This window comes from Anopheles nili, chromosome 2 (genome assembly GCF_943737925.1).
Source record: "Anopheles nili chromosome 2, idAnoNiliSN_F5_01, whole genome shotgun sequence".
In the NCBI taxonomy this organism is placed as follows: domain Eukaryota; kingdom Metazoa; phylum Arthropoda; class Insecta; order Diptera; family Culicidae; genus Anopheles; species Anopheles nili.
In genome coordinates this window covers 46,293,673-46,321,156 of record NC_071291.1, presented here as the reverse complement: position 1 = coordinate 46,321,156, position 27,484 = coordinate 46,293,673, and the positions used below count along the sequence as shown (strand labels likewise).

The window sequence follows — 27,484 nt, the reverse complement described above, 5'->3', positions numbered from 1 at the left end:
CAGTGCTGGGTCGTGTAGACCTTTGCATCGTTGGTTAGAATAGCGGACATTAGAGAGGCATCTAAAAATGACAACTCGTAACACAATTGTTTCTGTTACAAAGCGACTCGGTCTAAGCGCAAGATTCAATTTTGCAATCTCCCAGGGTGGTTTGCCGTTTTCCAAAACTTATCCCTACGTATCGATGCTTCAGAAACACGGCGACCCAGCATCTGCAGCGGAATTTGATGATTTAATTAACAACTCGATGCCAATAACTTACTGAGGCAATGATGGTTGTTTGTTGCTTCTTCCTATTTCCTCTGCCAGTGATTAGTCATTTTGAAATGACAAAAACCCACCCCAGCGCGAACCATCGAGCTCTATATTTTCTTTCCGACGCATACAAGGCTTGGAAAGCCTCCCGAACAACGGTAAACAAACACCGGAGGTGGCACCATCGTTGCATTTAATCCCTGAATGGGCCACCCGTCGGCTTAAGGACAACTGATTCTCCCTGTTCCCAATTTCGGTAGTTTCCTGAGACCGGAGCCACTTCGCCAGTCCGGCCAGTTCCGTTTTTAGCCTGGCTGTGTCATCATCAGGTCCGGTCGTGGACGTTTGACTTCTCGGGACAATTGATTTCACTTCCGCAGTTGCTCGTAACCTCAATGTTTGTTCCGTTTTTGTGTCGATCCATTTCCCTGTGTCCCATTCCTTGGTGACTGGTCTATACACACACACACAAACAAAATGCCCACCAGCGCGTTGTTGCAAGCCTACGACAATCCCAGAAGGCAAACACATTAGGCTTCATAATTCCACCTCAATTGCACAAATGACTGTCTACTTAATAGAGCTTTTTTTGGTGCTTCTTACGGATCCTCAACATTTATTGAATCTTATTCCGGATGCACTTCCGATACTGTGTACAGTTCTGTTTTGTTCACAACGTTGATGGATGCCTGTACGGGTTGTTTCTTTCTCTTTTTTGTAGCAACAAAATCGTATGCCGTCCATGTTTGAGCTTAGAAGAATGGACCTTTTAACACAGCAAATTCTATGCATCTCAAAGCGTACCCAACGCAGGTGTGGTCTGCTTGAGATGTTATGTATGAAGCACTTCAAAGCTGCAATTGTTGAATTCGTCAATGCACTACAATTTATGTAGAGTGTAACAGATTGCAATTGGCAGCATCAGTTCGCGATTGATCCAGCTAATTGCATATTAATGCATCAAGTGATACATAGGAAAGAAGACCTTTTCGTTGAATGGAGCAGGAAATAACGGCTGCATCAAACGAGTTGTGCCGTTCAACGGATTATACAAAAAAGTTTTTACAGTAGGCGAACAAAGTAGGCTATCAAAAGCATTGTTCAATGCTAAAAAAATGTATAATTTTCTTACAGATATTTTATCAACCCACTCAAACTAATGTTATAAGCAATCTGTATGTAGTAGATGATACTTATTACCCAAAAAACTTTCGGTGCATACATTAAGCACTAAGACAGTTTTCGGCCCAAAACATGAAAACCATCATTTAAAGGTTACAGTTTTTACTTTATTCAAACATCAATTTTAAAGCTGAAAACAAGGTTACAGTTTTTACTTTATTCAAACATCAATTTTAAAGCTAAAAACATAATCTTTTTTATGGCCAATCGGGGCGTATCGTTTGTTCTTTGTAACTAAACTCGGTAATGAATTATAACTGCTATTTCTTCCCATTTTAGCGTTGCTCATAAATAGATTGTATGATCAATTTATTTTTTAGACATTCAATGTGCGACCAGTGATTGGCTTAACAGACTTATAAACTAGAGTTTTAAAATAATATAAAACAGCAACCACATTTAACACTTAATCTCATTCAGGGAATCCAAAGTTTTCTGTTATTCGTACCATTTTTCATTGTAGTCGGAGAACTTAAAAAATGTTGTTAAATTAGCTTGTGGTTTCAGCGGGGCGCATAAAGCTTATTTCATTTTATTTTTTACTTCGTCTTTTTCTTCCTCTTCTTCTTTACTAAGGTTTTAATACGGTACGATGCAGAAGTCCAGCTACCTGGGCCCTCCTTTATTAATCTGTATTCTAACTCCACTCAACCTTAGTAGTAAATAGGACCGGCGACTAATGGCCATATGTCCAGGTCAATTCATTTTATTTCAAAAGCAAGTTTCAGCAATGAACGATACCTAGAAGTGAGTGTTTTGATATTGAAACTAATACGTTAAAAAATTTTCTAGGCGCTGATGTTGTGCACCAGGACGTTAGCAAAAAAAACTTGCGCATTTCTCCACCTTTATGGAAGTGAGATTAGTTCTTGCAGAAGTTGGTGTGATCGTTACGGTGGCAATGAATTGCTATCGTTAAAGTTTACATTGAGCAAAACAGGACACTTTTCACTGTATTCTTTCAATGTTGCTACTTCATGATTCCGCATACAGCCTACTTGTGTGTATTGCCATACTCTAGGATTATCCTAACTAGTGCAACAGTACAATGTATTAAATGTTATTTGATCATTTAAATCCTTAAACTAATGAGTTTACTGTAATGGGTAACCATTAGAAAGCTTAGGTTACCTAACACGAAAATACCGTTAACATACAAAAAAAACAAAATTGGTTTCTGGAGAAAGACTGGACACTAAGTTGAACGAAATAGCCAACTATTGTACAAATTTTAATCTACACAAACGATCAGTCAAATACGATTGGAGCCAATCAGGGATGTGCCGCGATAATCCAAGTTTTTCAAGCTTTGCCAACAGTATAGTCTATGCTGTCGAAAAATGTTTTAAGATTTGTGTAAACACAGTCTATTTGATGGCTTCTATCTAGACTGTTTAAGCAATCGGATTCAAATTGAACCTAAATTTGCGAAAGTTAAGCAATTTGGGATGAATCCATGCTGCGCAGTGCTTAAGCTATGAACATGTGCTGAGACCCTTGCGAGAAAATTATGAAGGACGATTTCAATGTGTTTAATTTGATTACTAAGATAGTTCGCTATGGTAAACTTATTATACCAATTTCATTATTTTGATCAATTTGATCAATATATTATTTTCCAAATAGATCAATCTACTTTAAAAAAAAGTATAATTTGATCTCAACATAAATAACTTTTGCTCGTTTATTATTGCTGCTTACAGATTTTGGTATTCGATTTGCTTATCGCAAATCACATCTCAACCACGGTTTATGCGCTGGTCTTTCGCAAATCACTCAAAAATGTAAACGATAAACGTTATGGCTGATAATTGGCACAATAAGTTTTTAGTAGTCTTTATGTAGAATGATAAAGAAGTGCTTCTAATATAGTTTTCCTTGCCGAAAAAAAGACAAAACCCCATTCACGGTCCTTCAATTTAAAAAAAAAGGATCAAATTGTCAATCGTTTTAAGTTGTGTTTTTTAACGGGCTCTAAAGTTCATAAAATAAAAAATTTTGTTGCTTGCTTTAGATTTTAGCTAAAAAATGACAACTGATTCAGTATTCCACAAAAATACTTAAAAACTACTTGGTTCCACACAAACGGGGAGAAACCTTCTGACCTTGCTAGCAAACAAGGGTAAAAAACATGGTTCATCGTCGATGGATGTCCACGTCTCGTAGGCGTATGTGAATATTTAACTTAGTCAGTAGAACATGCAAGTTGCTGTGTGGGAGAGAGGAATATTCCACGATTTTGATACGCAGTTTGGCGTGCCCGGACGTTCTCACGACGGCAAAGGCCGAAAAGATTCTTTAGTTGAAGCATATATCAAGAACACCAACGAGGAACTTAAGCCCAACCAGGAAGTAGTTTGTCTGCGGCTACAAAAGTAGCACAAAGCGCAGAACTTACTGGAGATTGTATCAAGCAAGGGTGCACGATGTACTGAGTAAAAAATCGAGAGACCTAGAAAACGATTTACAGTTGACAATGTCAGCGCGGTAAATCAATCAATCGATCAATTATGATCGAGTCGGCAAAGAAAGAGCCCCAGATTCGTCTGTATTGGTATTTTGAATGGTATTTTGGCCCCAGGACGAATGATATTTAGCATGGAAAAGTATCCTCATGCTATAGTATGAACGGTTGACTGATAATACACGTATTTCAATGTAAATTTTATTATCAGTGCTAACTTTGGGATAACCGCTAGTATGTCAACATCCTTTTTATTTTTCTCACGTTGATCATCAATTTAGTCTATCTTTGATATAATATAATCCTATCTTTGATATAATATAATAGATAATGTCAAGATTCGAACTCAAGATCACAGCGTATTTCGAGCTACTGTATTTTTTTTATTCTTGGTTGGAACGGCAATTTTGTTTAACACCTTGCGTGCCAAGCGTTTTTTTAGGAAAGTGCACAAAATGCCACGATTCAAGCGTCTCTTGATACGTCAGAGCCACGGTTGCACCGGCACGTTCTTCGTTTGTGATGAATTTTTAGCTTACTTTACGTTCATTCGTATTTCTGTTTGGTCAAAAAAGTGATAAGTGGGAATAATAGCTGTTCTAAATATTCAAAAATTGCATTTTAAAATGAAGGGTTTTTTCCGTAACCCAAAAATGGGTGACATGGCATTCTAGCAAATTTTCCGTCAGTCACTCTTTGGCTGACATGGCACGCAAGGTGTTAACATTGTACAACAAAATATTAAAAAAAAAACAAGAAATATTCATGCACAAGTGGACTGAAAGGCATATCCTCCCCACAGCCGCTGTGACTATCATCCACAACTGATTGGGTTTATGTATTGTTCTTATCTGAGCTATACTTATTTCACATGCTCCTACGAACACGACCACGTGGTCTAGTCTGGTGCTGCTGCATTGCTCAGTAAGCGCAATTTTTGCATTCGTTCAGTTGACTTCCTTCAGCCATTGCACATCAAGCTAGATCTGATGTTGCCCGATGTGGATATTCTACAGTTTATAATAATCATTTTTAGAGAGTTGCACCTGCACGCAACACCATATTGAGTTTCTGATAGTAGAAACTCTCTGAAAACGAAATCTTCCCCTTCGATGTAACCGTGCAATTATATGCAACTTTTTAGTCCATTAAAACTCATTGTTTCATGACATATATGGCTTTTTCAACAGCATTTTAATGGTATACACTTAAATGTGTTTAGTTCGCCAGTATCAAAAATAAAATATATTTCCTTGACATTATAAAGTAGAATACTCCCTTAGAGATTTATTTGTGTTCAGGAATATTCTTGTATTAAACAATAATTTTAATATGACACGAAAGTGTCAGACTCAGTACGAAAGCCTATATTATTGTTCAACAGTGGTTTTATCTTGAGAAAATTCAGTAATAGCCTAATTTGTACGCACAACAGCTACAACATTGACGCGCCAATCCACAAACCAAGTAAATAAGCTTTTTATTGATATTCTTTTCCAGTTGAAATTGTTTGATAAACGTAAACTATATAGAGTAGTAATAATAATAATAAACTTAATAACTAACATCTCTTAGAAGTACTTTCTTTTTTACATCATTCTTCGTCTCCATCACTGTTTTCATCAAGCCATGTTATGCTATATTCATCCGACGATGTTTCTCCAAAATCGATGTCTGAATCTTCATAATATTCATCGTCGGTAAAGTCATCAACAGGTAGGGTTCTATGAACGATTAATCGCACCGGTCTGCTCTGGATAAAGCTCACACCTAAAAGTATAAATCTATTAAAAATCAAAACCATCTTTTAACACCACCAACAATTATGCAGCAATTTTTACATAAATCTCTTAGTATACAATACTAAATTACCAATTTAAGCCACATAACTGACCGAATAAATAAAACATGGCAGATGCTTGATTTATTCCAAGTAACAATTTTAGATACAATTTTTAAATAATAACTTCCTATTTGCGTCTATTTTAATATTTTTTTCGGAAAAAAATTAATGCACAGTTGTTTATATACAAAAATCAAATTACATTAAATAATCCTTAAATTTTATCGGTAAATTACTGACTCGATTGGAACGTCTGCCAAAATTGGTCGATGGGGTGGACAGACTATTCAAATCAGAAGAATACTTACTTGGATCGGGATGATTAAAATCGCGAAAATGCTGCGGATTCCTTCTGTAACAACGAACTCCAAAGGGGCACAATGGCGAACCTGGTGGTGCAGGTGGAAAGTTGGGTCTTCGATAGTCAAGATCACCGGGATGAGCAAGCATGGCGCGATGATCACTTCCGCCTCTGTAACAGCGTATTCCAAAATCACACGAAGGACGTATAACTGAGACGTTTCCTACGCTATTCAAGGTACTTATTCCGGCATTGCTATTAGAGCCGTCCGGTTCAGGTTTAATTGTAACTTGATTCGAGTTACTGTCCGATGGCACATTATCTGGATCCGGTTTAATGGTAACTGGCAAAGCCATACCGCCTGTACTGCTACTATCTGGGTCAGGTTTTACTGACGGATAAGCTTGCGGGACTGCCGACGATGTCGATGGTTGATCATCACTTGCCTCACGCGGTCGTTTGGTATTATCTTCAGAAGTATCGGCTTCATGCTTACGTTTGGAGGAATCCTCCGCAGGTAACATGGAATCATTCGGATCTTTGTTACTTTTGGAAGCTGTAATTTCCGCATTTAGGAGACCATTTTCAGTGGAATCTGGTTCACATTCATATTTTACTTCGAACCAGATTCCATCTGGCAAAAGACGAAATTTCTCTCCTTCATCCAGCAGTATGGTATCATCTTCTTTCAAAATAAATTCCTGGGTATCATTATTTTTCCGATAAAATATTGGATTTGTATGGTGCAATGCCTGGAGAAAGAGTAATGTTTTTGGGCCTTGTAATTGACTTCTGATAATGCCATGATTTCTCGAAACTCTTTTATCGGTGCACTGCAATAAATAACAACAATGAATGTTACAAATCAAACAACGTGTTTGCTACCTCACGCATACCGCCAGAAAATCTCCTCTGCCAATTATTTGATCTTTGTCCGATACAGTAATCCATTCTTTCGTGGACTCGTTGATAAGTACAAGCTTTCCCATCATGCCAAAAGTTAACCATCTACCTCCGTAGAATCGTCTTGAACAACTGTTACTTGAACTAACTTGAATTCACGATGACTCCTCGGTCGGAAAATAGTATACTTCTTCTTTTTATTATTCTTCTTTTCCTTCGTTGATTTGAACTGCGATGTAGCTTATCGCTTCTATTTTAAAGCACCACATTGGACGCCATACTAAACATATAGCACATCCTAAATGTTAGCATAAAACTTCCAACACTTTTAAACTGAGCACTTTAAAGTTAAACAATTGATAATTACAGTTTCAAAATCACTTATTTCTGCACCGATTGTTAACAGCAAACAAAACAATCACGCGCAATGTAAAATGACATTAAAAACGTCACTGTCGTCATGTGAAAAAGGACTTCAAAATTCAAACTTCGCAGCCAAACAAAATATCTTAGGCGGTGAACTCATTAATGAAACAGAAATGTGGTTTGCTATTTTTGAAATATCAAAAAGTAATCACCATACAAAACTATAGAGATAAATTCAGAGTAATCACCAATGGGTTGCAGCTAGTATTGTCATGATAGGGATTTACAATCATTCAGCTCTAATGCTAGTTACACACTGATAAAAAGCAAAAAAAAATATTTTGAAATGGAGGATGTTAAATGTAATAAATATCTTTAAAAGTAAATTGTTACCAACGGCTCCGTTTATCGTCCTGGCAGTCCCCCAAAGTGTGAAGTAATAATTATATCATATGCACCCTGTAAGGAGGAATGTAAACTTAACTGTCACAATTAAAACAACTTTCGAATCGAGACCATAAATTGTTTACAAAACATTCATCATACCTGAAAGTTTTAACGAATGTAGACCGTAATAATCCCCTTTATTATCCCGACAAAGTGTGTAGGGGAAATGGCGTGAGACTTGAAGTTCTTTTATTTTCGTTCAAATTGTTTTAATATGTTGCGCCATATCTATCCTTAACTGTAAAAAAAAATTGCATATACATTATTGCCTTGTTTTACTATTGTCGTTTTAAAATGATGCCATCGTCTCATTTGATCGAAAAGCTCAAGGTAATGCTACATAAACTCGTGATTTAATTAAAGTATGCGGTTAATAATGATAACGCTTGCGTTTTTTCTACAATTCCTGTATAGTTTGGAGAAAAGTATATTCTAGTGGACTTGGTAGTAATGCCTCTAGTGTCGCTTACAGAGAGTGAAAATCAAAAAGAATACGAGCATGCAGCACAGAATAAATATTTGACCCGCGATGTCTGGCAGTCGTTTGTCTACAGAAAACTCTATGAACTATTCCGCAAGCATTTGGCTGAGCATGATAAAGATAACGATCGTCTGTTTCAGGTGAATAAGGAATACCGCTTGCACTATGCTGAGCGCCCGTATCTACAAATGAAATATGCATTCCGCGATAAAACGTACCGTAACAATCTGAACATTATTTTCAAAGAGAAGCTTTCCAGCTTACACAATAATTGTATTTACGTTGAGATCAGCGATCAAGGTCGCATCGTTTTTGATAGAGTGGAAGATCGTGATAAAACTGTGTTAAGGTTGCTGAAAGAAATCGATGAATTGAAGCAGGAAAAGTCCAAAATTGCCACGGAAGCAATCGAAAAAACACAATTCCGTAGCACACAACCTGGGACAGAGATCGAAGAATATCACCCAGAGCCGATAAAGAAGACACCTAAAAGTAACGTTGAAGAATATGTACCCGTCACACGAAATGGTCTCACGCCTGGTATGAAGAGAACCTACAAACCGTCAAAAATAGTAAACCCCACTATCAAGCCACTGGCACTGTTAGAACCGGACCCCTATACGCCTGGTTCTACAATTGTGTCCCCAAAGGTGTCTTATATTCCTTCACCTAGTCCAAACAGCAAACCTGATCCTCACAAGAAACTCCCAAAGGCTGTTAAAGTCGAACGAAATCTATTCGGTTCCGATGATGATGAATATGACCCGGCTAGTGCTACTGTGGCTTCTAAACTTGCGAGAAAAGATAACATCGTGAACGACAGCTCGAAAGATATATTTAGCGATGGAGAACAAAATTCCATGAATGATGATGAAGGGAAAAGACAACCATCGGACTCCGAAAAGTGTGCTCCTTCTGGCGTGATGAAGCGTGAACAGTTGCCTCGGAACAGCAAGCTAAATTCACGCCCATTGATGTCGGAAACTCCGGAGGAAAAAGAAAAACAAAAGGTAAAGAGTATCAAGAAAACTAGAGTTTTAAAAACGGAGGAAAATTTGAATTCACTTCTTAAACAGAAAAATGGTATTCGCAAGAGGATTGGTTCAAAAAAGGAAGGTTTCCTAGGAAAACAAGAGAAATTGACTGAAATAGCATCGGAGTTGAAACGATTGTCAAAGGACAGAGTACTGTAAGTAGATTACATTTGTTTTTGCTAGAAGCATGGGTATGGTATAGAAAATATCATTTCTTGTTTACCAGCGACTGTACGAGTTTGTCGAAAGAAGAAATTCTAGACACATTCCAACGATACAGGCAGGAATTAGAAGACATTTTTATGCGATTCAAGGATAAGACGGAACGCCAATGGAAATCTTCCAGCGAGCTGTGCTACTTTACCGACCTAGGGAATATTTTAGATGATGAACAGAAATTTATAATGTTACAACATTTAGAAGATGAGTTCGTGGAATCGCAGGAGCGAGGAAAGGTAAAACCCTTCTTATCCTCGTAAATCTCTCCTTTTTAGCAGGTATGTCAAACTCTGTCTCTGGCGAGCCACTTTGATTTCATTACAGTAATAGAAGATTTGTATGCAACATTTAATAATAAGAGCGTAGAGAATCGGCTCTACTACAATATTTACACTTAGCCAGCAGTTTACCTGATTCAAAAATATTGTTTCAATACTAAAAAGCATCTAATGCAGATGTGTGCAACAGTAATCGCTGGCTAATTACGAAGTCGTGACGAACCGCAAGTTTGGCATACCTGTTCTACGGACATAGTTGGTTTACTAGTCAAGTTACAACATATTTCTCGCACTGATATCGCCTTTTCAGTATACCGAATTTTTCACTTCGTCTTTGTTGATGGAATGGGGGCTACGCATCTTCATGGACAGGCACCAGTTCGAAAGTCGCCAGTCGGCATTGGAGCGCATCAAACAACAGGAGAGATCCTATCTTGCATCTCTTCCAAACGATTTTCTGATGAAATATCCATAGCGTGCGTGAAGTTGTGCGTATTAGCGAACGCCACTGCTACAACGTATGGACATGATGTTTGCCCCGTGAACGTTATTTTTATTGAACATACACAGATAGATCTTTTGACTATTTTTTATTGATATTTAGTTAAATCGAAGTGAGTTAACATAGCTTGATACAACTCCTGCCAGCATGGTTTGAAAGAAAATGAAAAAAAAAATAAAACAACGGTTTACCGATCATTCAACTATCCATCCCGTAGTCGTCATCGAAATCGTACGCTTCTTTTTCATCTTCCATTTCCGAGTTCGAGTTCGCCGTTTTGTTTTGTTGCTTTTTGCGCTTCTTCATTTCCTGTTTTAGATTTCGATTGGCCGTCTGGTTTCCTTCCAGCAGGAACATAGGATCCTTGCGAAACCGCTTCTCTTCCTCCGCATAATCGTTGACCTTCCGCTTGCGTCTCCTTGCGTCGTTCTTGTCTACATCCATAGCGTCATCCTGTTCGATGATCTTACCTTCGTTTGTTAGCGCTGATAATTGATCATTTTTCGCCAGGCGCATGTTCACCGGTCCTCCGGTGTCGATATCCATCGTCAGGATATCATCTTTCGTAATTTCAATTTTCATGCCCTCTTCGTCCTTCATATTGAAGCTCGCCTCATATTGCTCTCCCAGTTGCTCAACGATGGTATCGAGCTGATCGAGATTGAATTCTGGGACGCTCTCCGATGGGGCGACAAGTTGAGCATCCAGATGTACTTCGTCGGTGTTATCTTCCGGAGGATGAGTGCAGTATTTGATTTTTCCATTGTTCCAATCCTCGATCAAGCATCTGGCTGCTTTCTTTACGTCGGGCACACCCTTCTTTGCTAGCGCTCCCATTCGAATGGCTTTTTTCGCAAGAAACTCATCCGTAGAATGGAACTCGCTAATGTCGTACAGCTTGCAGAAGTACATCATCGTACCACGTTTCAGAATATCGTTAGCAAGCGGGAACGGATCTTGTATTTCGGTCACTTTTTGAGCGTTTTTAAGAGCGAAGAATCTGTTCTGATCCTGATCCTTGGGCCGCTGGAAAACGATACCAGGACTGTCGAGCAGTTTGACGTGTGAATCGATCTGCACCTCTTGCATTTGCTTTGTAACACCCGGTTTCGCTCCGACCATACAGGCCCGTTTACGTTTCAGCGAGTTGACGAGCGAACTTTTGCCTACGTTTGGTAGTCCTACCACGCCGACACGAATCGAGGTGCGAATATTATCACTGCGGCAGTAATTTGCCAGCAGCTCCTTCAGCAAATCGGCCCCTATGCACGGAGAGCACTCGAGCGTTTTGGCGGCTTTGAATTTTTTGTGGCCTATGTTGGACTTTTGCGCCTGAGTCGTCGCTTTAAAAGGGATCACCGGCCCCGTTCGTCGTAAATACTTCATCCAGCGCTCTAAGTTCTCGCGTGGAACCAGATCGGCTTTGTTGAGAATCAACACCAGCCGTTTCTGGCCGGGTGCTTCGCGGACGATCTTAGCCACCTCGGTGCATCGCGTGCCTAGCGGGTCACGAGCATCGACCACTTCCAGCAGGACATCAGCAGCGTCAATTACTTTCTTAAATTCCTTGAAATAGGCCTTCAGTGAGTTTTCCTTTCCTCCGTTGGACGCATTGCCATACTCGTCTTCCTCGGTAGCTTGCGGATTAAACTGATCATTCCGTTTCTCGGCTTCTGCCACCATCGTTTGGAGAGTTTTTGAGCGCAACTCTTCTTGCCGGTTTGCCTTTTGCAGCTCCCTTTGCTGTTGGCGCAGTTCTTCCTGTTTCTTTTTAAATTCTTCCACTTCAGCTAGCACTTCCTTTTTAAACGGGCATATGTTCGGCACCTGAATCAGCTTCTGCTTTTTACTCTTTAGCTTAGGAAGCTTTTTCGCTTCTTTAGCCTTCTTGCGCTTACTCTCGGCAATCTTTTTGATAACCTTGTACCGTAGCGAGGATTTTTGTCGCTTCGATTTACGACCTGTAATAGCATCACAATAAAAACTGTTACAACAAATCAGCTCGTTGCAGATAGCAGTGTTACTTACACTTTAACGCTTTTAAGGCCATTTTATATCAACTATTTCACCGTATATAATCACAACACTTCTCGAGAGATTTTACACGTATTTTTCCGGACCGGGGAAATCAAGAAACAAATGTCACATTTTACCGCATGGTTTCTCGACTAGAATGCATAGATACAGGTTGCACAAAAATAACTCGAGGACTATCAGAATGCGATGCGTGTTGACAGTTTTGCATTCACAATATTGTTTGTTATTGTTATTGTTAATTATATAAGAACGGCCTGACCGTATTTGGTTTGGATAATTTGTTGTGAGCTGACAGGCATTTCCTCCCAACAGCCGCAGATAGCCTTATCCCGGCCTGACTCGGTTAAACACAAAATTGTTTGATTAACCTTAACTGTCTGCTTCAAACAACTGAATCAAATGGTTCTGATGCAAAATTCCTTACTCTAGTTCCTCAATGTTCAATACACCAATTCGGCTCAACTAACCATTTTTCTGATCGCCAATCGGCTACTAGGCGTGTGGTATTGGAATGGGAAACAGAAAGCGAAGTAAATCTTCTAATTACAATGTAGTAAACCTCGTATGGCTCCAATGTGGAAAGCTGTATTTCCTTCGGCCAAACGAAGATGATGAAAATGAAATTTATTTTCGATTGGTACGGGAAATATCCTAACAAAAAGTCTTATAAAACATTTTTGAACAACTTTTAATTCAATAAAAACCTTTTTTGAATAAATCTAGCCTTTACACTCGTGCTCGTGAAAACGTCAAACTGTGTTGTCAATGGAATACCTTATTGCTAACCTTGTTGAATCGATGCACTGAAACCCGCCAAGCTCATTGTTTTTGATAAGCTCACCTTGAGCTGTCTTAGTCACGTAATTGTCTGAAGATATTGCAAAATATTGTTCTTTTACGGTGCTACAAAAAAAATCTTCGTTTTCTGTTGATTGCTTTCGTCGCATTATCGTACCGGGATGACACGCTGAGAACAATGTTAGCATCCACAACGTAGAACGTAAATTGCTATCCTCAATTGTTTCGATTGTTTTTAACGACCGGCTTCTATCCGTGCGAGGCGATGATACGAACAATATGCAAAGCAAGAGCAGGTACTACAGTTGCGCTTCACGGTTGGACATGGAGCAGAAATACCACTATGTCCCGGCCAACACACCTTCATCGTACAAACTGTTATATACCAAAGATCAGTGCGAAATGTATTTCTACGAGGATAATTCCAGTGCACGGGCAGGCAAGGAACAAGTTACACATGTGCAATTCAGCAGGTAGCCTGCTCCGAAAACCAAATGTACATTTGTACGGAGTACATGCGACACACAATATATTTGGGTGTATTCCTTTACGAAGTATCGGTAGTGAAAAAAATGATACGACACGCGCTGGCCAGCAGCACAGAAATGCAGAGCAAACGTTACAGCAAAACATCTCGCCATACGTGCGGTTAATGCGTATTGATCGACCGATTGGATCGTGGCTGCTGTTTTGGCCATGCGGTTGGGGCATAGCGCTCAGCGCTCCTGCAGGCTGCTGGCCCGATCCCGTCATGCTGGGCTTATTTGGCGTTGGAGCATTCATCATGCGCGGTGCGGGATGCACCATAAACGATCTCTGGGATCGGGACATCGATGCGAAGGTTGCACGTACTCGAAACCGACCCCTGGTGGCGGGAGAAATCACCCCGTTTGATGCACTCGTGTTCCTATCCGGTCAGCTGGGAGTGGGTTTGCTCGTTTTACTCCAGCTAAACTGGTATTCGATCCTGTTGGGCGCGAGCTCGCTAGGTCTAGTCATAATCTACCCACTAATGAAACGAGTAACTTATTGGCCGCAGTTGATACTCGGAGCAACCTTCAATTGGGGTGCGTTGCTTGGTTGGAGTGCTACGCAAGGATCGGTTGAGTGGTCCGCTTGCCTGCCGCTGTATGTAGCCGGAGTGTGCTGGACGATTGTTTACGATACGATCTATGCTCATCAGGATAAGAAAGATGATTTGATGATTGGCATCAAATCGACCGCTTTGAGGTTCGGAGACAATACGAAACTGTGGCTTACTGGGTTCACGGCAGCGATGCTGGGAAATTTGGTAGCTGCTGGGCTGGTGTGCGATCAATCATGGCCATACTACACTTCGATCGGGCTAATAGGAGCCCACTTGGCACATCAGGTACCCTTATCAAACGCCATCGCATTTCTGTCCAGTGTTACCGGCTAGTTATAATAGTTTTGGTATTTTTTTTCAGATATTCTCTCTAAACATCCATAATCCCACCGATTGCGCCTCGAAATTCATTTCGAATCACCAGATTGGACTTTTATTATTTCTTGGCATCGTGCTTGGGACGCTTTACAAAAGTAAAGGCGACGAACGCGCAAAATCTACATCAGCTAGCACTGTCAGCAGTAACGGCCAGTTGAATGCTACCGTCAACAGTACAAGGAACATTGTCGTATAATCGTATTGGCCAAATTGTCGAATTCAATGATATCTAAAACGCCTAGACGAAGGGTACTCTTAATAAAGAGTCTTGCTATAAATTTTCGTGTACATCAATGTCGCTCGTAGAAGATCATGTATTTGAAATATTCTTAAAAAGGTTAATTTTTTATCTTACCATTTGCTTTCAAAAATTCATTTCAATTTTCAAGGCATTCCCTAATTTACATTAATATTTGCGAAGCTTACGCTACTACTCCGAATGTTTTGCTGACATGACATATGTTTTGCTGAATAGATCCATCAGCTGATTTGCTATTTAAAAAAAACTAGCCGTAATTTTTATGGGAAAACTATGGACTAGTGAAAGGACATTTTTTTTGCATTAACTATCCATCAAATCATAACACCGATCACAATTTTACTTTTGTGTGGCACTGTAAAGAAAATGAATAAAATAGTAGTATTATGTTAAGGCGACAAAATAAATAAAGAATAAATGCTTTCCTGCTCAAATTAATGAATAATGTGGAAAGTATCTTATTAGTAGGACAGCGCTGAGATAAATTTTCTCAAATTGCTGTATGTTATGAATGCATCCGGAGTGAAAAACACTCATTTAGTTCAATGTGCGTGCAAAATAATTAAAATGTGGACGACAAAACACCCCACTGTCTGGTTTATTTACGATAAATGGAAAAATGCATTCACAAATTTCTTACAAAGCTTTGAATTGCATGGTGTATACAACGACGCGGTGTTATTGTTTCGTTGGCAGATATAGCATCAGCCTTTAAATGTTGTGTTGTTTTGTGTAGTGTGAGATAGATGATTCTGTTTTGTTTACTTCTACTTGATATTAGTTGTTTTATTTAGTATCTATACTAGCATTTCTCAATCGGACCAAGTGAGTAGAACTCTGTAGTAAATACGTGGGTACTCGACTGCAACCAAATAGTACAGTGTGTACACATTTATTTTCGTTCACAGGCGGCGTCGATTGGAAAAAAAGCACGGCTCGTAATCGTCGAATTTCCGTAAATTTTGACTTGCAAAGTTACCGCAATTCATCAAAAAATGACAAAGCTTTTCGAATGGTTCATGGCTGCGGCTTGCTTCTTTAGCGTATACTTTGCAATTGTCCTTCGCCAAGTAAAACATGAACTGCTAGACCAATACATGTGGGAAATACAACTTTCGCCCATATTTCTGCTGGTACTATTTGGGGTAAGATGGCACAATCATGTGGCTCCACAACTAGTATCATATGCATTTACGTGTTTTCGACATCTTCAGTTTTTCTCGGCGACCGTGGTACTTTACCGAACCTTCACCTTTAACAATTGTGAGGAAGCGGCCAAAGAATTGATGGAACAAATCAAAGAGGCTAAGGCGGATCTACGTAGCAAAGGTTTGGTGCTTGGTGACTAACAAATGACAGGATAATTAATTTGTTGTGTAAATAAAGTGAAATATGTTTTATTAAGTGGATAGTACGATCTCATCGATTTCCTGTTTTTATTACCTAAGCTTGCATTTTGTTTTAAATGTTAAAATATCTACATGCTAATAAAATCCAATCTTTACAATATTACGATAACTTCGCAACATACACGTTGGCACACAGTAACAACTATATGTTGCCTTATATAAAATATAAAATTTTGAATATAATACATTGCCTTTTCGAAAATACCTGTTTTCAGCATATTTTCGTATTGAAAAAAGATAATACCAATTCGCTGGAGGCATTCGGTGTTTGGAAATATCTCGAATTTTGATTGGCCTAAGCGATCGAACCGTCTTTGATAAAAAGGGTAATTTCCTTTTGAAGTTTTTTTTTGTGCTTGTCGTACCGGTTTTCGCTTCTTCGTTTGCTGTCGTTCTCTCGTTCCAGGTTGTGTATCGAAGAATTCTTTGGCAAAATGTTAAAACAGCACCAAACACAAAGAAGATATACGAACGCTACGTATCCCGGTTATTTACATTTTGGTCGTTAGAGCATCTGGAATGTATGTACATGATGATGATGGGTTTGGCGTTACCAAACGTTTAAAAAAGGCCTTAGTAAAGTTTCACAACGTAGATGATAACACTAGCTTTTCAAAAGTGAATTGTTGTACATAAGAAACGTTACATACATACTCGCTGTATTAGCACCCAATACCAGCATGCGCTTGCGGAGTTGATTCGTCCGACCAATACTCGTTAAATTACCCATTTCAACAGATGCATCTAAAAAACGACCCCCCTCGGGCTTTCTTAGGTAGTTACGTTTGCACTCGAATGGCGATTTACACCTGCAAGCTAATGAATAATGGGATGAATAAACAAAGGATGAGTAATAGTTGCTCACCGCGTACTACAGCGGTAGAAATAAAGGGGTTTTTAATACATTTTACATACGTATATGAGTATAATAGAACTTATTCCCAAAACATTTTGAGTGGATAGTTAACATGCTGCTGCAATATTGACATATTCTGATAAAAAAATAAATTAACCGATTGAAATATATAGAAATAATATGCAAAAGGAATTGCAATAGTTCGGAAATAATATCTTCCAAAGTTGCTTGTTGCTTCATTGAAATACAGTTTGCTTGTGCCTCCGACGCATACTTGAAGTGAATGTAAATTGTTGCAAATGTTTGGTTGTTTGCTTCTGTACCGTATACCAAATTTCATACATGTATCCATCCACGCTTAGAATGCCACAAGCAACGGCGCCCAGGACAGCTCGTGGCCGCAAGCGTGCGAGCCAAAGCGAAACAGTAGATCCGTGTGTGGTTGGCTCTCTTTTTCCCACGGGAGACCGGCGGTACGGTTCGCTTTGGTTGACTCGGTTTTAGTTGCCGCGTTCCAGCAGTGCCAGCAAAGCTGAAACGAGTTTCTAACCCGCGTTTTCATTCGTGTGCGGTGCTTTCAGCGAAAAGGAGCCTCATCTCCACGTCTCCAGGTGAGCGAGCTTCGCGAGTGAGCAAGCGCGGTGTGCCAACCAAGCGAGCATATAGCATTATTCCATCGCCTAACGATCGCCACAAGATCGCACCCTTTTGATCGCAGTGCCCGCAGTGCCCAGCCGTTTCAATATCTTTCGATCGTAACCTGTTTTCGGGGGAAAATTTGCTGCTGTGAGTGTGAGTGCGGGTTGAAGTTTCCTGTGCGTTTCATATTAGAGTCTCCCCAAAGATGCTGTTGAAGAGCTTTCTGCTGCTGGGTGTCTTTGCCGTCGCCTGCCACGGACAATCGAAAGTAGGTATTTTAGCGTACTCTTTTCTTTTTTTTGCATCCACTAGCGTCGCCTTCTCGCGCATGATCGCGGCGACGATCGCTATCCATTGGTAGAGCTCACACGCCGCTTGTGACCTCTGGCGTTGCGCAAGGGGAGAGAGTTCAACGACGCGCGACAGCGAGCAAGTGGTTGTTGAATGGTGTGTGAATCACGAGGGCGCTTCCCGTGCGGCGGTTTAAGGTGTGGCCGGCGTCATTGCACGCGGCGTGGAAATTGGTAGCTTTATCAGCATTGGACCGGGTTTTCCTCCGTTGTTTGTTCGATGCACATGTCTGTGTTGGGGGGGAAAGTCAAGCGCAGGGTTCGGCTTTTAACGGGGGGGGGGGGGGAATGAAAGCTTCCGCAGCGAGTTGACGGAAACGGTGCGACAGGTTCCGCCGATCGGGGGAAACGAACGTAAAGAATCTACACCCGGTAGTTATCTATTTACATGAACGAGCTGGGGACGCAAGTACAAAGTGTGCAAGGAATGAAATGGTATTTTTCTACCATTAACTTTCAGAGGGGATGTTTGTACTAGGGGTACGAATACCTAATAATAATCGGTTAGTTTTTCATGTTTCAGGGAGTATCGATCGATGTTTAATCGAGTTTTCGATTTACCCTGCAAAGCATATAGTTATTTGTGTGACTGCATTGCTTTGCGATATCGCAATAAATACATATATAACAATCATCCTCATCGACACTTTCATTTAATACAATTCATTAAAAAAAAAGGAATACACTTAAATGAATACATTTTCTGGAAAGTCAATTTTTGTTCTAACCAAAAGTTTGTTCGTTTTTAAATTGTCCAGGTTATAGAAGTTGTGCGAGAGTTGCATTGGCATAGAAAGTTCGAATCGATTGCCCCCAAGAATCATAACGCTGAAAAAGCATTATTGATTTGTGTGGCGCATAATGTTTCGCTAAAAAAGGAAGCGAAAAAAAAGCATGAGCGAAACGTCTTGGCTCTATTCTTACCCTTTCCCTTTTTCCTTTCCTTAATAGCTCTCATCCCCTCTTAATTTACATAATACAACCTAACACGGAAAGGCAGCATTTTGTCGTTTATGCAGTAGGTGAAGGTTAGATTTTGGTCCACACGCTATATCCGGGTTTTTGCATCCCTGAAGCTTGTTTTGTCAAATGCCCGTTATGCCGGCGAGTGCATTTAAAAGCTTTCGGTATGACCTCACGCTGGAACGTGTGACAGCTTTTGAGCGATGCATTACGACCGCTTTCAGATAACTGCATGAGTGCAAAGCTTCGAATATGGTGTGTTTGCTAATAAACGCTAGTTACTGTCGTATGTTGTGCCGGTGTGTATTGTAAAGTTAGATGAATCGTTTAAAAGTTAGTCATAGAAGTGACCGTTATATGTCACATAAACGACATTTATTATTTATTCAACATTAGATGAATTAATAGTGCTTACAATGGCCTCCAATAATCGACAAGTAGCAATTTGCTAGACAGCAATTTTCAATGCAAGGTCACCGACGTAATTTTGTATTATGCGCGACGAATAGTGCGAATAACCGGAGGATATCTGTGAAATCACGTTCGTATGCATGTTTCTCTGATTTTTTTAAATACTGATACCATAAACGGAACTGGGATGACTATCACTTGTTCAGACGAGCTCTCTATGTACCAATGACATGTTTGTGCCAACAAACGAGTTAACGTGACTAGGCCATCTGTGGAGTTAGTGGATTGATTGGACAGGGGTTTTTACTATCGTTTCGTAATTGAGAATTGTCTCCTATGCTGCAATTGTAGGAGTAGATTTTTAATGGAATGTTTTTCATTACTTTACAGGTGGCCGTGTTTGTGTACTACGAATCGCTCTGCCCCGATAGCGCACGGTTCGTAAACGACCAGCTCTACCCGGTGGCAAAAACCTTTAAAAAGAACCTAGAACTGCATCTAGTGCCGTTCGGTAAGTCCAGCTACGTAACGCAGGGCTCTGACGTCATCTTTACGTGCCACCATGGTGAAAATGAGTGCTACGGCAACAAAGTGCATGCCTGTGCCATCGAGCACATCAAGGATAACTCGTATCAACCGAACATCTCGAAGGAAGACCTTACGCTTGACTATGTCAACTGTTTGATGCACCGCGCCCAATTGAAGGATGGTGCCTTCCCCACCAAGCGTTGTGCGGATGAGGTGAAAATTGATCAATGGCAAGCGATCATGGACTGTGCAAACAGCACCGAGGGAAGCCAGCTGTTAAAACAGTACGGCGATGTGACCAACAAGCTGCAGTTGCCATTGAAGAGTGTACCAACCGTTGCATTCAAACAGGTAAGTCCCATGGACTATCTCGAACATGCGTGACATGCAATAGAATCTCACACACTTATGTCTTTCAGACGTATGACGATGAACTGCAAAAGCTCTCGGTGGAAAGCTTCCGTCATGCATTGTGCAAGAATTTGAGCCCACAACCGATGGAGTGCCTCGATCTTCCTGGATCCGCATCTGGCGTTACCTATTTCGGGATGGTTGTTACCGTAGCCATTGTACTTGTTACCAGGCTGTTTTAAATAGCCCTAGTATCCTCGTGCCCGGTGCGAGAAAATAGCTGAAGGGTGAAACTTTTAGAATTCGTAATGCATCGTTCGTAGGCACAAAACAAATGAGGACTTTTAGAGTCTCCTTTTTTAATGCCAATTCATTACTTGGAACAGCGCTGTTCCAATATCCGTCCGAAAAAATGTAGTTCATCTAAATCATTCCAAGATGATGTGTTTTAATAAAAAGATGAAATCGAAAGCCTGATAGAAACGAAATTTTTTTACAACCGTAGTACTGTTGGTAAACAATTCCCAATTACGCTATTGCCCAAATACGCCCATGCATGATTTTACGCAGCTAGGATTTTTTGGGCGAGAGCACAGAAAAATATTGTTAGCTGGAATGCATAGCATAGTCTTTAACGAACTCCGGGGCACTGAATTTGAGCTGTATCTCCCAAACACATCAATTCCTCGTGAATGAGTATCTGTAGAAATCGAATACTAGCTGTTTACATGCGACTGCCGTAATCAACTTTATGAAAGCTCATTTAAATGATAGTTGTGTTTTAACTAAATTTTATACCCTCTTCCATTTATTAAACTGCTTTTCCAATACTTCTACGCCCCGTTTAGCTTCATGAATTTCAATTATTTGTATGCTCCAGTGTGAGTATAAAAGCGTAAGAATGGGTGATTGGTTACACACATAAAGGGAGGAAAAGCGAAAATATTCAAGAAAAAAAAACTTAATACAAAATTTGACATTTCCAAAACAAAATTATTTCTCTATACTTTTTTTAAAAATTTTGGTCATAAAAATTTGATCACTAACTCTAAAATCATGGTCATAACCACTCTTTTTCGATTTTGAATTGAAATTGTTATTGAGCTATCTTCCAGATAGCTACTGTCCAGATTTTGTTTTAGAAACCGATACCACTCGTTGATTACTTACATACTTACTTATCAGGTGCTACAACCGCTTTGCGGTCTTGGCCTGCTCCAAGAGAAACCGGAACCGCTCGCGGTCGAGCGCCGTCGTCTGCCAATCGTTACACCCGGTCTTTTTGGCGAACGCATTCACGCCATCACTCCATCACTCAGTTTCGCCTACCACGCCTCTTCTGTCCATGTAGGCAGTCTAAAAGAACTTTACGGGCTGGGTCGTCCAGTGCCATTCTAATAACATGGCGAGCCCATCGTAGCCTGGCGAGTCTAATTCGCTGCACGACAGTGAGGCTATTGTACAGTTCGTAGAGCTCGTCATTATATTGGCTCCTCCATTGTCCTTCCACACATACGGGGCCAAAGATCCTTCTGAGCATCTTCCTCTCGAACGCGGCTAAGAGGGTTTCGTCAGCTTTGGACAAGGTTCATGTCTCAGAGGCGTATGTGGATTATCAAACATAAAAAAGGAACTAAACAGTGGTATGAACGCTGGAAAAAAAATGTATACCAAGTTTCGTTCAGAGCAATTCATTTTTGTGCTAGTATCGTTTCTCAATACTTTACTTTCAAACTCTACCAATACTGATTTTCATTCAATATATTTTATTGGTACTTTCCTACCCCCCACTTTACTGTCAAAAGTTGTATCTATGCTTACACCTATACTATTACACATTTTTGACATTTGTCGTAACTTTTTTTGCTATTCTCTCGCCGTTGTTACAGGGTTGGTACACGAACTTCGAACACCAAACTTTGTACAATTTGGCTAAACATACTATCCTTCGATAGAAGTGCACACCTGTAAGTTCCTCATTTGCGGTTTACCATGTAAAACATCAGCTTTCAAATGAGTATAAAGTGTATGTTTTTCAATATCGTTTAAAATTGCCAGCTTATCATTAAGTACTAGTGTCTTCATAGCAGAGTGTTTTAATACCCCTGTATCGATAGCGAATGCCGCGCGCGCGTTTGCTTTACAAAGGTTTTGCTTAGGTCTATATCTTTCTTTTGTGCGATGTACGGCTAGCTTCCTGCTCGTTTCATATTAGGAGATGTATACGGAAAAACCATACTTACTTCCTTGTAGGTGTTGCTCCCCGGTTTGCTTTATTTGTGTCCCGTCCTTTTCTTGTTGACGTTTGTCGCCTTCTTCCTTCTCTATTTCTTTTGCGTGGAAAGTGCATCGAGTTGGGTGGGAATGGGAACGGACAGAGCGAATCGTGATGATATCGTTCTATTTCTAAGTATTGCAAAGCTGTCGAACGATGCTTATGATGGTGTGCAATGCGTAAAGCCGAAAAAATAGAGTAGTGTTTGCCATTCGCGTGGTTCAAGACGGGTGCCGTACCCATCAAAATCCCAACGGAGCAGGTTTAATTTGTGAAATTTTGGCGAATATTTACCTCAGCATGTGTGTGTGTATGCGTGAAGGTTCACGTGCGTGCGTGCTCTATGGTGCTTTAAGGCGTTTCTCTGCCGCATCCTTCGGCCATTGTGATTACCCGTTGTTTGCGTACTTCTATGTGTGCCGTGTTAATAATACGGGTGTATGGTAGTGCCGCTCCCTTGATTCTCAGTAGGCCGTTACTAGTGTAACCTCTCGGATATCATAGTCGGCGAAAGAATATACAGTCAAAAACGTCACATCAGTTGCAATAGATATGGGGCGGTATTTACTTTGGCAGTGATGCAAATTTCATATTTTACATTACAAGAGCAAGTGTAAGCAGGCGAGAATGGTGTTTTTACAAATTCTGCACGGACGCTCAACGCAAAGGAAGCTGTAGAATCGAGCTCATGTAATTGCACACATGAAGTTCCGGTACAAGCAGCTACTTGCGGTGTGGGTTGGGGAGTTGTAAAATGGTACGCATGTATTTTCTAGCACGTTTTTGAACATGTTGGGAGTAACTTGAGGTCGAAATTAAAAAAAAAAAAGGATGCGTAGTGTCTGCCAACGCCAAAGGTGTGGTGCATGAAGATGGTTGGTTATATTGATTTTTCCATTGCATTCCTTGCGTCTGTAAATATCTTAACATCACAGCAGATAAGTGAAATGCAGTGAGAGAGTTTTTTTTGTAAAGAATTGAATGTTCTGTGCTGAAAAATATCCCGAAACTATTACGCTGAATATCGCAATCAAAAATCGTGTGGAATGTGGAATATAATGGAATTGTTCGAATATATGTAAGCCATAAAGTGTCGGTAAAGTTCAGTTTGTGGTTTGTAAGATTTGCAGATGGCTTAACCGATGTCAGTATCCCAATGTGTAAGGTGTTCCAATAATCCGTGATGTAAAGACGTGGTGAAGTAGAAAATATGCTGTGAATATTTGATCTTGTTAGTGATGTTGCTACCACAGAATCTCTGTATCTAATCTCCGCTGGCAGTAGAAGCAAAATAGCAAGCATTTAAGTTACGAATAAAAAAGTCTCTCTACATCGAAAAATAGCATAATACGTCAACATGATTTGGTCACCGACAAGCAACAAATACGGTGTTGGTAAGTAAACGTAATGTTGAGAATATTTGATACTAGATACCGTACTTGTATTGTCATATTTACAAATTGTCAAGTTTACTACAAATGTTGAACATGTGTAAGTAAATTAATCTGTTTGAATATTGCTCGATCAACCATTACGGTTTCAAACAAAACGAAGAACATTATGTTTTGACTTCTAATAAATGTTACCATTGTTGTGTTTGCACGTTCCCGGTTAGTAACACTAAATAGGCTTGATAAAACGAAACAAATCGTCAAGTTGTTTACTTCGTCGGTTTATTGTACAAGTGTCATTTTCTTCGTTTTGATCCTTCGTAGTGCAGCTTCTGTCTCACTTCCTTGCTTAGGTATATCTTTTCCATAATGGACAGCATTTTTCACAACGGAAAACGTTTGGGTAAAGTATATCTTTTCCACAATTAGTGACTGGACACACAGATTCATTGCGAGTTAAAGTTTGCAAACGATTGTAATATACGAATGGACAGACGTCAGGGGCTGCACACACAGAGGTCGTTGAGATAAGAGACGTCTTTGCGCTCGTGTTTGTTATTGATAATAGTACAGCATCCGTTGCTGTGCACACCGTTCTTCCTAGAATTATGGTGAGAAGAGAATTGAATAATTTGTGCACTGGTAGCTGGATGACGATGGTTGCATCTGTTGGGAATGCCGGCGACGGGTTGAAGGGCAAAGAAATTACATTATCGTGATGATGGCTGGAATATATATACATGTGTACGAGTGATGGTATTGGAAAATGGAACTAGAGTAAAAAAAACTCAGAAATCGGAGTTTGCATTTGTTTTTGACAGACGAATGATGATGAAACTACAGACTCAGTCGCAACGAACGCTAAACCGCTCAAATATACTTGAGATGTGATGCGTACGTTTAAAAATTATTTATTACCGTGCTTATCGTTCGGTGATGATGATATGATGGTACAAGATAGCATAAGTGAACCTACAGCTTTCTGATTAGAGTTTTTCCAGTTCTTCAACATTTATTACCTTCACTTATTGTGATAAATTGTGTCTGTTGCTTCAATCAAAACACATAATAATTAATATCAAGTAAGAAGGACTGTTTGCGTATCAACTGAAGACCCTTTCTAGGACGGTTTTCTGTGTTCGGCAGTGTTACGCCGGAAGTGAATACCGGGTAGGTAGATGCGTGATTTCCGGTAGAGAATGATTTCATTATTGCCTGTCTGTTAAAGATTGCCCAATGGGAATGTTACGTGCTAGCAAAAAAGTAATGTTTTTTTTTATATATTTGTTAAAACATTCTATTTTACGTTGCTATAAAATTGGCAATTCAAAGCAAATGATTGGTTTTCAATTAGTTAGCGGCCAGCACATGATTCAATTGATGTATTTCAATTACTCAACCATCATTTAGATTGCATTTAATTATCTACATATATATTGTGCCGTTACTACGATCTCACATTGTTAATCATAAGTGTTGTCTTTTGATTTTAGTTTTAATAAAACTGAAACGTTTTGTGATTTACTTTGCAAAAAAAAAAGCTTTTCACTGTGAACCTACGTAAATCCGGCATGGTTTATTCACGATAAGCACATAGTATGGTTAATGTGGGGGCATGTACTACTATCTGGTTCTGTACTGCCTGGTGCATGATGCTCTACTACTACGTGCTGTAGGTGTCATTCAACTTTTGAGGCAATGGGTATAGTTTAGTTTTCATCCTGTCCTTTGTGTTGAAAGATTCAACTAACCTTAAAGTCTCCGAAGCAAAGTATGGAGCATTTATTAAAAAAAATACAAGAAGAGGCATCCTTCAAGAAGCGAAGGATTGAAGTTTTCTTTTCTACCGTATTTTATTGCGACCAGCCGGGTTTTTGCTACTAGCGTAACTGTAGCGTGTACAATTGATTGAGTATAAATACTTCAGTAGCTTGTAATTTGTGTTTGGATGAAACAAAAATTCAATTACCATTCGTAGAACATTCTTGAATCGGTGTTATTACCCATTAATGTAGTACTAAATTATAAAAGGAAACAAACAAAAGTAAAGACGTAAACATATTCATAATTTCGTTTTATTTTGTGAATGTGAGTACGATATTGATGTACGATAGTAAGTAAGTAAGTAAATATTATATGTAAGCTTTCGTTTTGTAAGCGTAAGCTGTTTTTTTTTGTAAGCGATTATTTTAAAAGATACAAAAATAAAACGTGAATAATAAAAAATGTCTTAGTAAGTCTAAAAGAGGCAAACAATAAATTGAATTTAAAAAAATTAGCCAACTTATGCACCTTGCATTTTGTTGTTGATACGGTAATATTAAGAAGAAACAGTGTTGATGAACGGGATAATCGATCATTCAAGGTTACTACGCGTACGTACTTCCGTACAGCTTTTTTTTGTCTTTTTAACCCGTTGTATGCTTTTCAAGAAACAAGTTCGTTGACGATGTCTCGTTTAAAGTCAAGCTTGGCCACAGGGCAACATTAATGCTTACTGCCACCAAACACCCTTTATGTATCTTTTGAGGCAATGCATGACCATGGAAGCATGCATTCTAAAAATAAGCATTCAGTACACGTCTGATTGTCTAGCCACTTACCGGAAGAACGAAAAACCTGTTCGCGGGATGGGATACAATGTCTTATAAAGAAAGAATGAATGAATGGTTATCATGGGGAAGAACACAAGAAAAGTCAATAGTTTGACGATAGCTAGATTTGCATATTTTTATGCGATTCATTCTACCTAATTTGATTTTACCTCAGGGATGTTTTTTGGATCATGGTTTTATTTTTATTTAATGTAGGAATCGAAAATAAATAGTCCGTCAATCGTATCTTAGATTGTTACATTCATAGGACTTTTTAGAAACTGACTCATCTACATGTGCTACAAATTATGATTTCAATTTGCTCCAACTACTTTACACAAATAAATTCAGGCAAAAGATTCGAGAAACGGAAGCAGTCTCCGCTTCAAGTCTGCGTAGTAATTCATCATTGCTCTTTGGTCGTTATTATTCTCCTTTTATTTCGTTTCGTTTTTCGTATTGCCTTCAATTTGATTCTATTTTTGTTGTTGTTGTCCTTTGCTGCATCTGTATGGTGTTTTGGAATCGTGAGCGTTCTTTTTGACGTCACGATCATGCTGAGCTGCTGTTCGTCTGGTGAGAAAACAATAAAAAGCTATATTTTTATGCGCTTGTGCATCCTTTTCATGCTGATGCATGGTTTGGTATGTCTGTTCTTCTACGGCTATGCCAGTCGTTTAGCGATGGATTGTACGGCATGTGAATTATGGAGTTCTTATTTCCGGTTCATTCACTGCTGGCTCGTCTCAGTTGCAGATGTCTGCATTTAGCGTGAACTTTTAGTTTGTTTAACCTTATTCCCAATCTAACATTTTCCGGATTCCTCTGTTTTAATGTTGATGTTAATAGAAAAAATATAGTAAATGATTTTTTTTAACTGAAC

General features: G+C 39.5%; 7 protein-coding genes across 7 annotated transcripts in view; 5 read left to right on the top strand and 2 right to left on the bottom strand.

The window, feature by feature from the left end:
* Positions 1 to 5,355: 5,355 nt before the first annotated feature.
* LOC128724277 (aprataxin and PNK-like factor) lies at positions 5,356 to 7,151 on the bottom strand. Its single transcript, XM_053818013.1, has 3 exons — positions 6,942 to 7,151; positions 6,053 to 6,878; positions 5,356 to 5,671 (listed from the first exon to the last, which is right to left on the bottom strand). Exons 1-3 carry the CDS (start codon positions 7,035 to 7,037, stop codon positions 5,496 to 5,498), a joined length of 1,098 nt encoding a protein of 365 aa, XP_053673988.1. The 5' UTR covers positions 7,038 to 7,151; the 3' UTR covers positions 5,356 to 5,495.
* Positions 7,152 to 8,058: 907 nt separating this feature from the next.
* LOC128732137 (uncharacterized) lies at positions 8,059 to 10,336 on the top strand. Its single transcript, XM_053825306.1, has 4 exons — positions 8,059 to 8,091; positions 8,176 to 9,431; positions 9,503 to 9,731; positions 10,084 to 10,336. The coding sequence occupies exons 1-4, from the start codon at positions 8,059 to 8,061 to the stop codon at positions 10,246 to 10,248; spliced, it is 1,683 nt and encodes a 560-aa protein (XP_053681281.1). The 3' UTR covers positions 10,249 to 10,336.
* Positions 10,337 to 10,473: 137 nt separating this feature from the next.
* LOC128724266 (guanine nucleotide-binding protein-like 3 homolog) lies at positions 10,474 to 12,392 on the bottom strand. The gene is made up of 2 exons (XM_053818009.1): positions 12,304 to 12,392; positions 10,474 to 12,236 (listed from the first exon to the last, which is right to left on the bottom strand). The coding sequence occupies exons 1-2, from the start codon at positions 12,323 to 12,325 to the stop codon at positions 10,474 to 10,476; spliced, it is 1,785 nt and encodes a 594-aa protein (XP_053673984.1). The 5' UTR covers positions 12,326 to 12,392.
* A 1,120-nt stretch (positions 12,393 to 13,512) lies between these two features.
* Positions 13,513 to 14,776, top strand: LOC128724255 (4-hydroxybenzoate polyprenyltransferase, mitochondrial). The gene is made up of 3 exons (XM_053817999.1): positions 13,513 to 13,583; positions 13,666 to 14,482; positions 14,559 to 14,776. Exons 1-3 carry the CDS (start codon positions 13,513 to 13,515, stop codon positions 14,769 to 14,771), a joined length of 1,101 nt encoding a protein of 366 aa, XP_053673974.1. The 3' UTR covers positions 14,772 to 14,776.
* A 795-nt stretch (positions 14,777 to 15,571) lies between these two features.
* Positions 15,572 to 16,237, top strand: LOC128720058 (dolichol-phosphate mannosyltransferase subunit 3). Its single transcript, XM_053813704.1, has 3 exons — positions 15,572 to 15,659; positions 15,743 to 15,979; positions 16,049 to 16,237. Exons 2-3 carry the CDS (start codon positions 15,830 to 15,832, stop codon positions 16,181 to 16,183), a joined length of 285 nt encoding a protein of 94 aa, XP_053669679.1. The 5' UTR covers positions 15,572 to 15,659; positions 15,743 to 15,829; the 3' UTR covers positions 16,184 to 16,237.
* Positions 16,238 to 17,685: 1,448 nt separating this feature from the next.
* On the top strand, positions 17,686 to 20,812 carry LOC128730389 (GILT-like protein 1). Its single transcript, XM_053823433.1, has 3 exons — positions 17,686 to 18,006; positions 19,853 to 20,341; positions 20,410 to 20,812. The coding sequence occupies exons 1-3, from the start codon at positions 17,944 to 17,946 to the stop codon at positions 20,581 to 20,583; spliced, it is 726 nt and encodes a 241-aa protein (XP_053679408.1). The 5' UTR covers positions 17,686 to 17,943; the 3' UTR covers positions 20,584 to 20,812.
* A 3,161-nt stretch (positions 20,813 to 23,973) lies between these two features.
* LOC128731880 (dedicator of cytokinesis protein 3) overlaps positions 23,974 to 27,484 on the top strand; it is a 49,152-nt gene continuing 45,641 nt past the window's right edge. The window contains exon 1 of the mRNA XM_053825032.1: positions 23,974 to 24,010. Coding sequence (XP_053681007.1) covers positions 23,974 to 24,010 — 37 coding nt within the window. The remainder of the gene's footprint in view (positions 24,011 to 27,484) is intronic.

Coding starts and splice junctions, on each gene's coding strand:
- LOC128730389 (XM_053823433.1), top strand. CDS start 17,944: ATGCTGTTGAAGAGCTTTCTGCTGCTGGGTGTCTTTGCCGTCGCCTGC. Junction 18,007..19,852: donor CCTGCCACGGACAATCGAAA/GTAGGTATTTTA, acceptor ATTACTTTACAG/GTGGCCGTGTTTGTGTACTA. Junction 20,342..20,409: donor CAACCGTTGCATTCAAACAG/GTAAGTCCCATG, acceptor TATGTCTTTCAG/ACGTATGACGATGAACTGCA.
- LOC128724266 (XM_053818009.1), bottom strand. CDS start 12,325: ATGGCCTTAAAAGCGTTAAAGT. Junction 12,237..12,303: donor GGCCTTAAAAGCGTTAAAGT/GTAAGTAACACT, acceptor ATGCTATTACAG/GTCGTAAATCGAAGCGACAA.
- LOC128724277 (XM_053818013.1), bottom strand. CDS start 7,037: ATGATGGGAAAGCTTGTACTTATCAACGAGTCCACGAAAGAATGGATT. Junction 6,879..6,941: donor GCAGAGGAGATTTTCTGGCG/GTATGCGTGAGG, acceptor TATTTATTGCAG/TGCACCGATAAAAGAGTTTC. Junction 5,672..6,052: donor TTTTAATCATCCCGATCCAA/GTAAGTATTCTT, acceptor TTATACTTTTAG/GTGTGAGCTTTATCCAGAGC.
- LOC128732137 (XM_053825306.1), top strand. CDS start 8,059: ATGCCATCGTCTCATTTGATCGAAAAGCTCAAG. Junction 8,092..8,175: donor ATTTGATCGAAAAGCTCAAG/GTAATGCTACAT, acceptor ATTCCTGTATAG/TTTGGAGAAAAGTATATTCT. Junction 9,732..10,083: donor AATCGCAGGAGCGAGGAAAG/GTAAAACCCTTC, acceptor TCGCCTTTTCAG/TATACCGAATTTTTCACTTC.
- LOC128724255 (XM_053817999.1), top strand. CDS start 13,513: ATGTATTTCTACGAGGATAATTCCAGTGCACGGGCAGGCAAGGAACAA. Junction 13,584..13,665: donor ACACATGTGCAATTCAGCAG/GTAGCCTGCTCC, acceptor TCCTTTACGAAG/TATCGGTAGTGAAAAAAATG. Junction 14,483..14,558: donor GAGCCCACTTGGCACATCAG/GTACCCTTATCA, acceptor ATTTTTTTTCAG/ATATTCTCTCTAAACATCCA.
- LOC128720058 (XM_053813704.1), top strand. CDS start 15,830: ATGACAAAGCTTTTCGAATGGTTCATGGCTGCGGCTTGCTTCTTTAGC. Junction 15,980..16,048: donor TTCTGCTGGTACTATTTGGG/GTAAGATGGCAC, acceptor CGACATCTTCAG/TTTTTCTCGGCGACCGTGGT.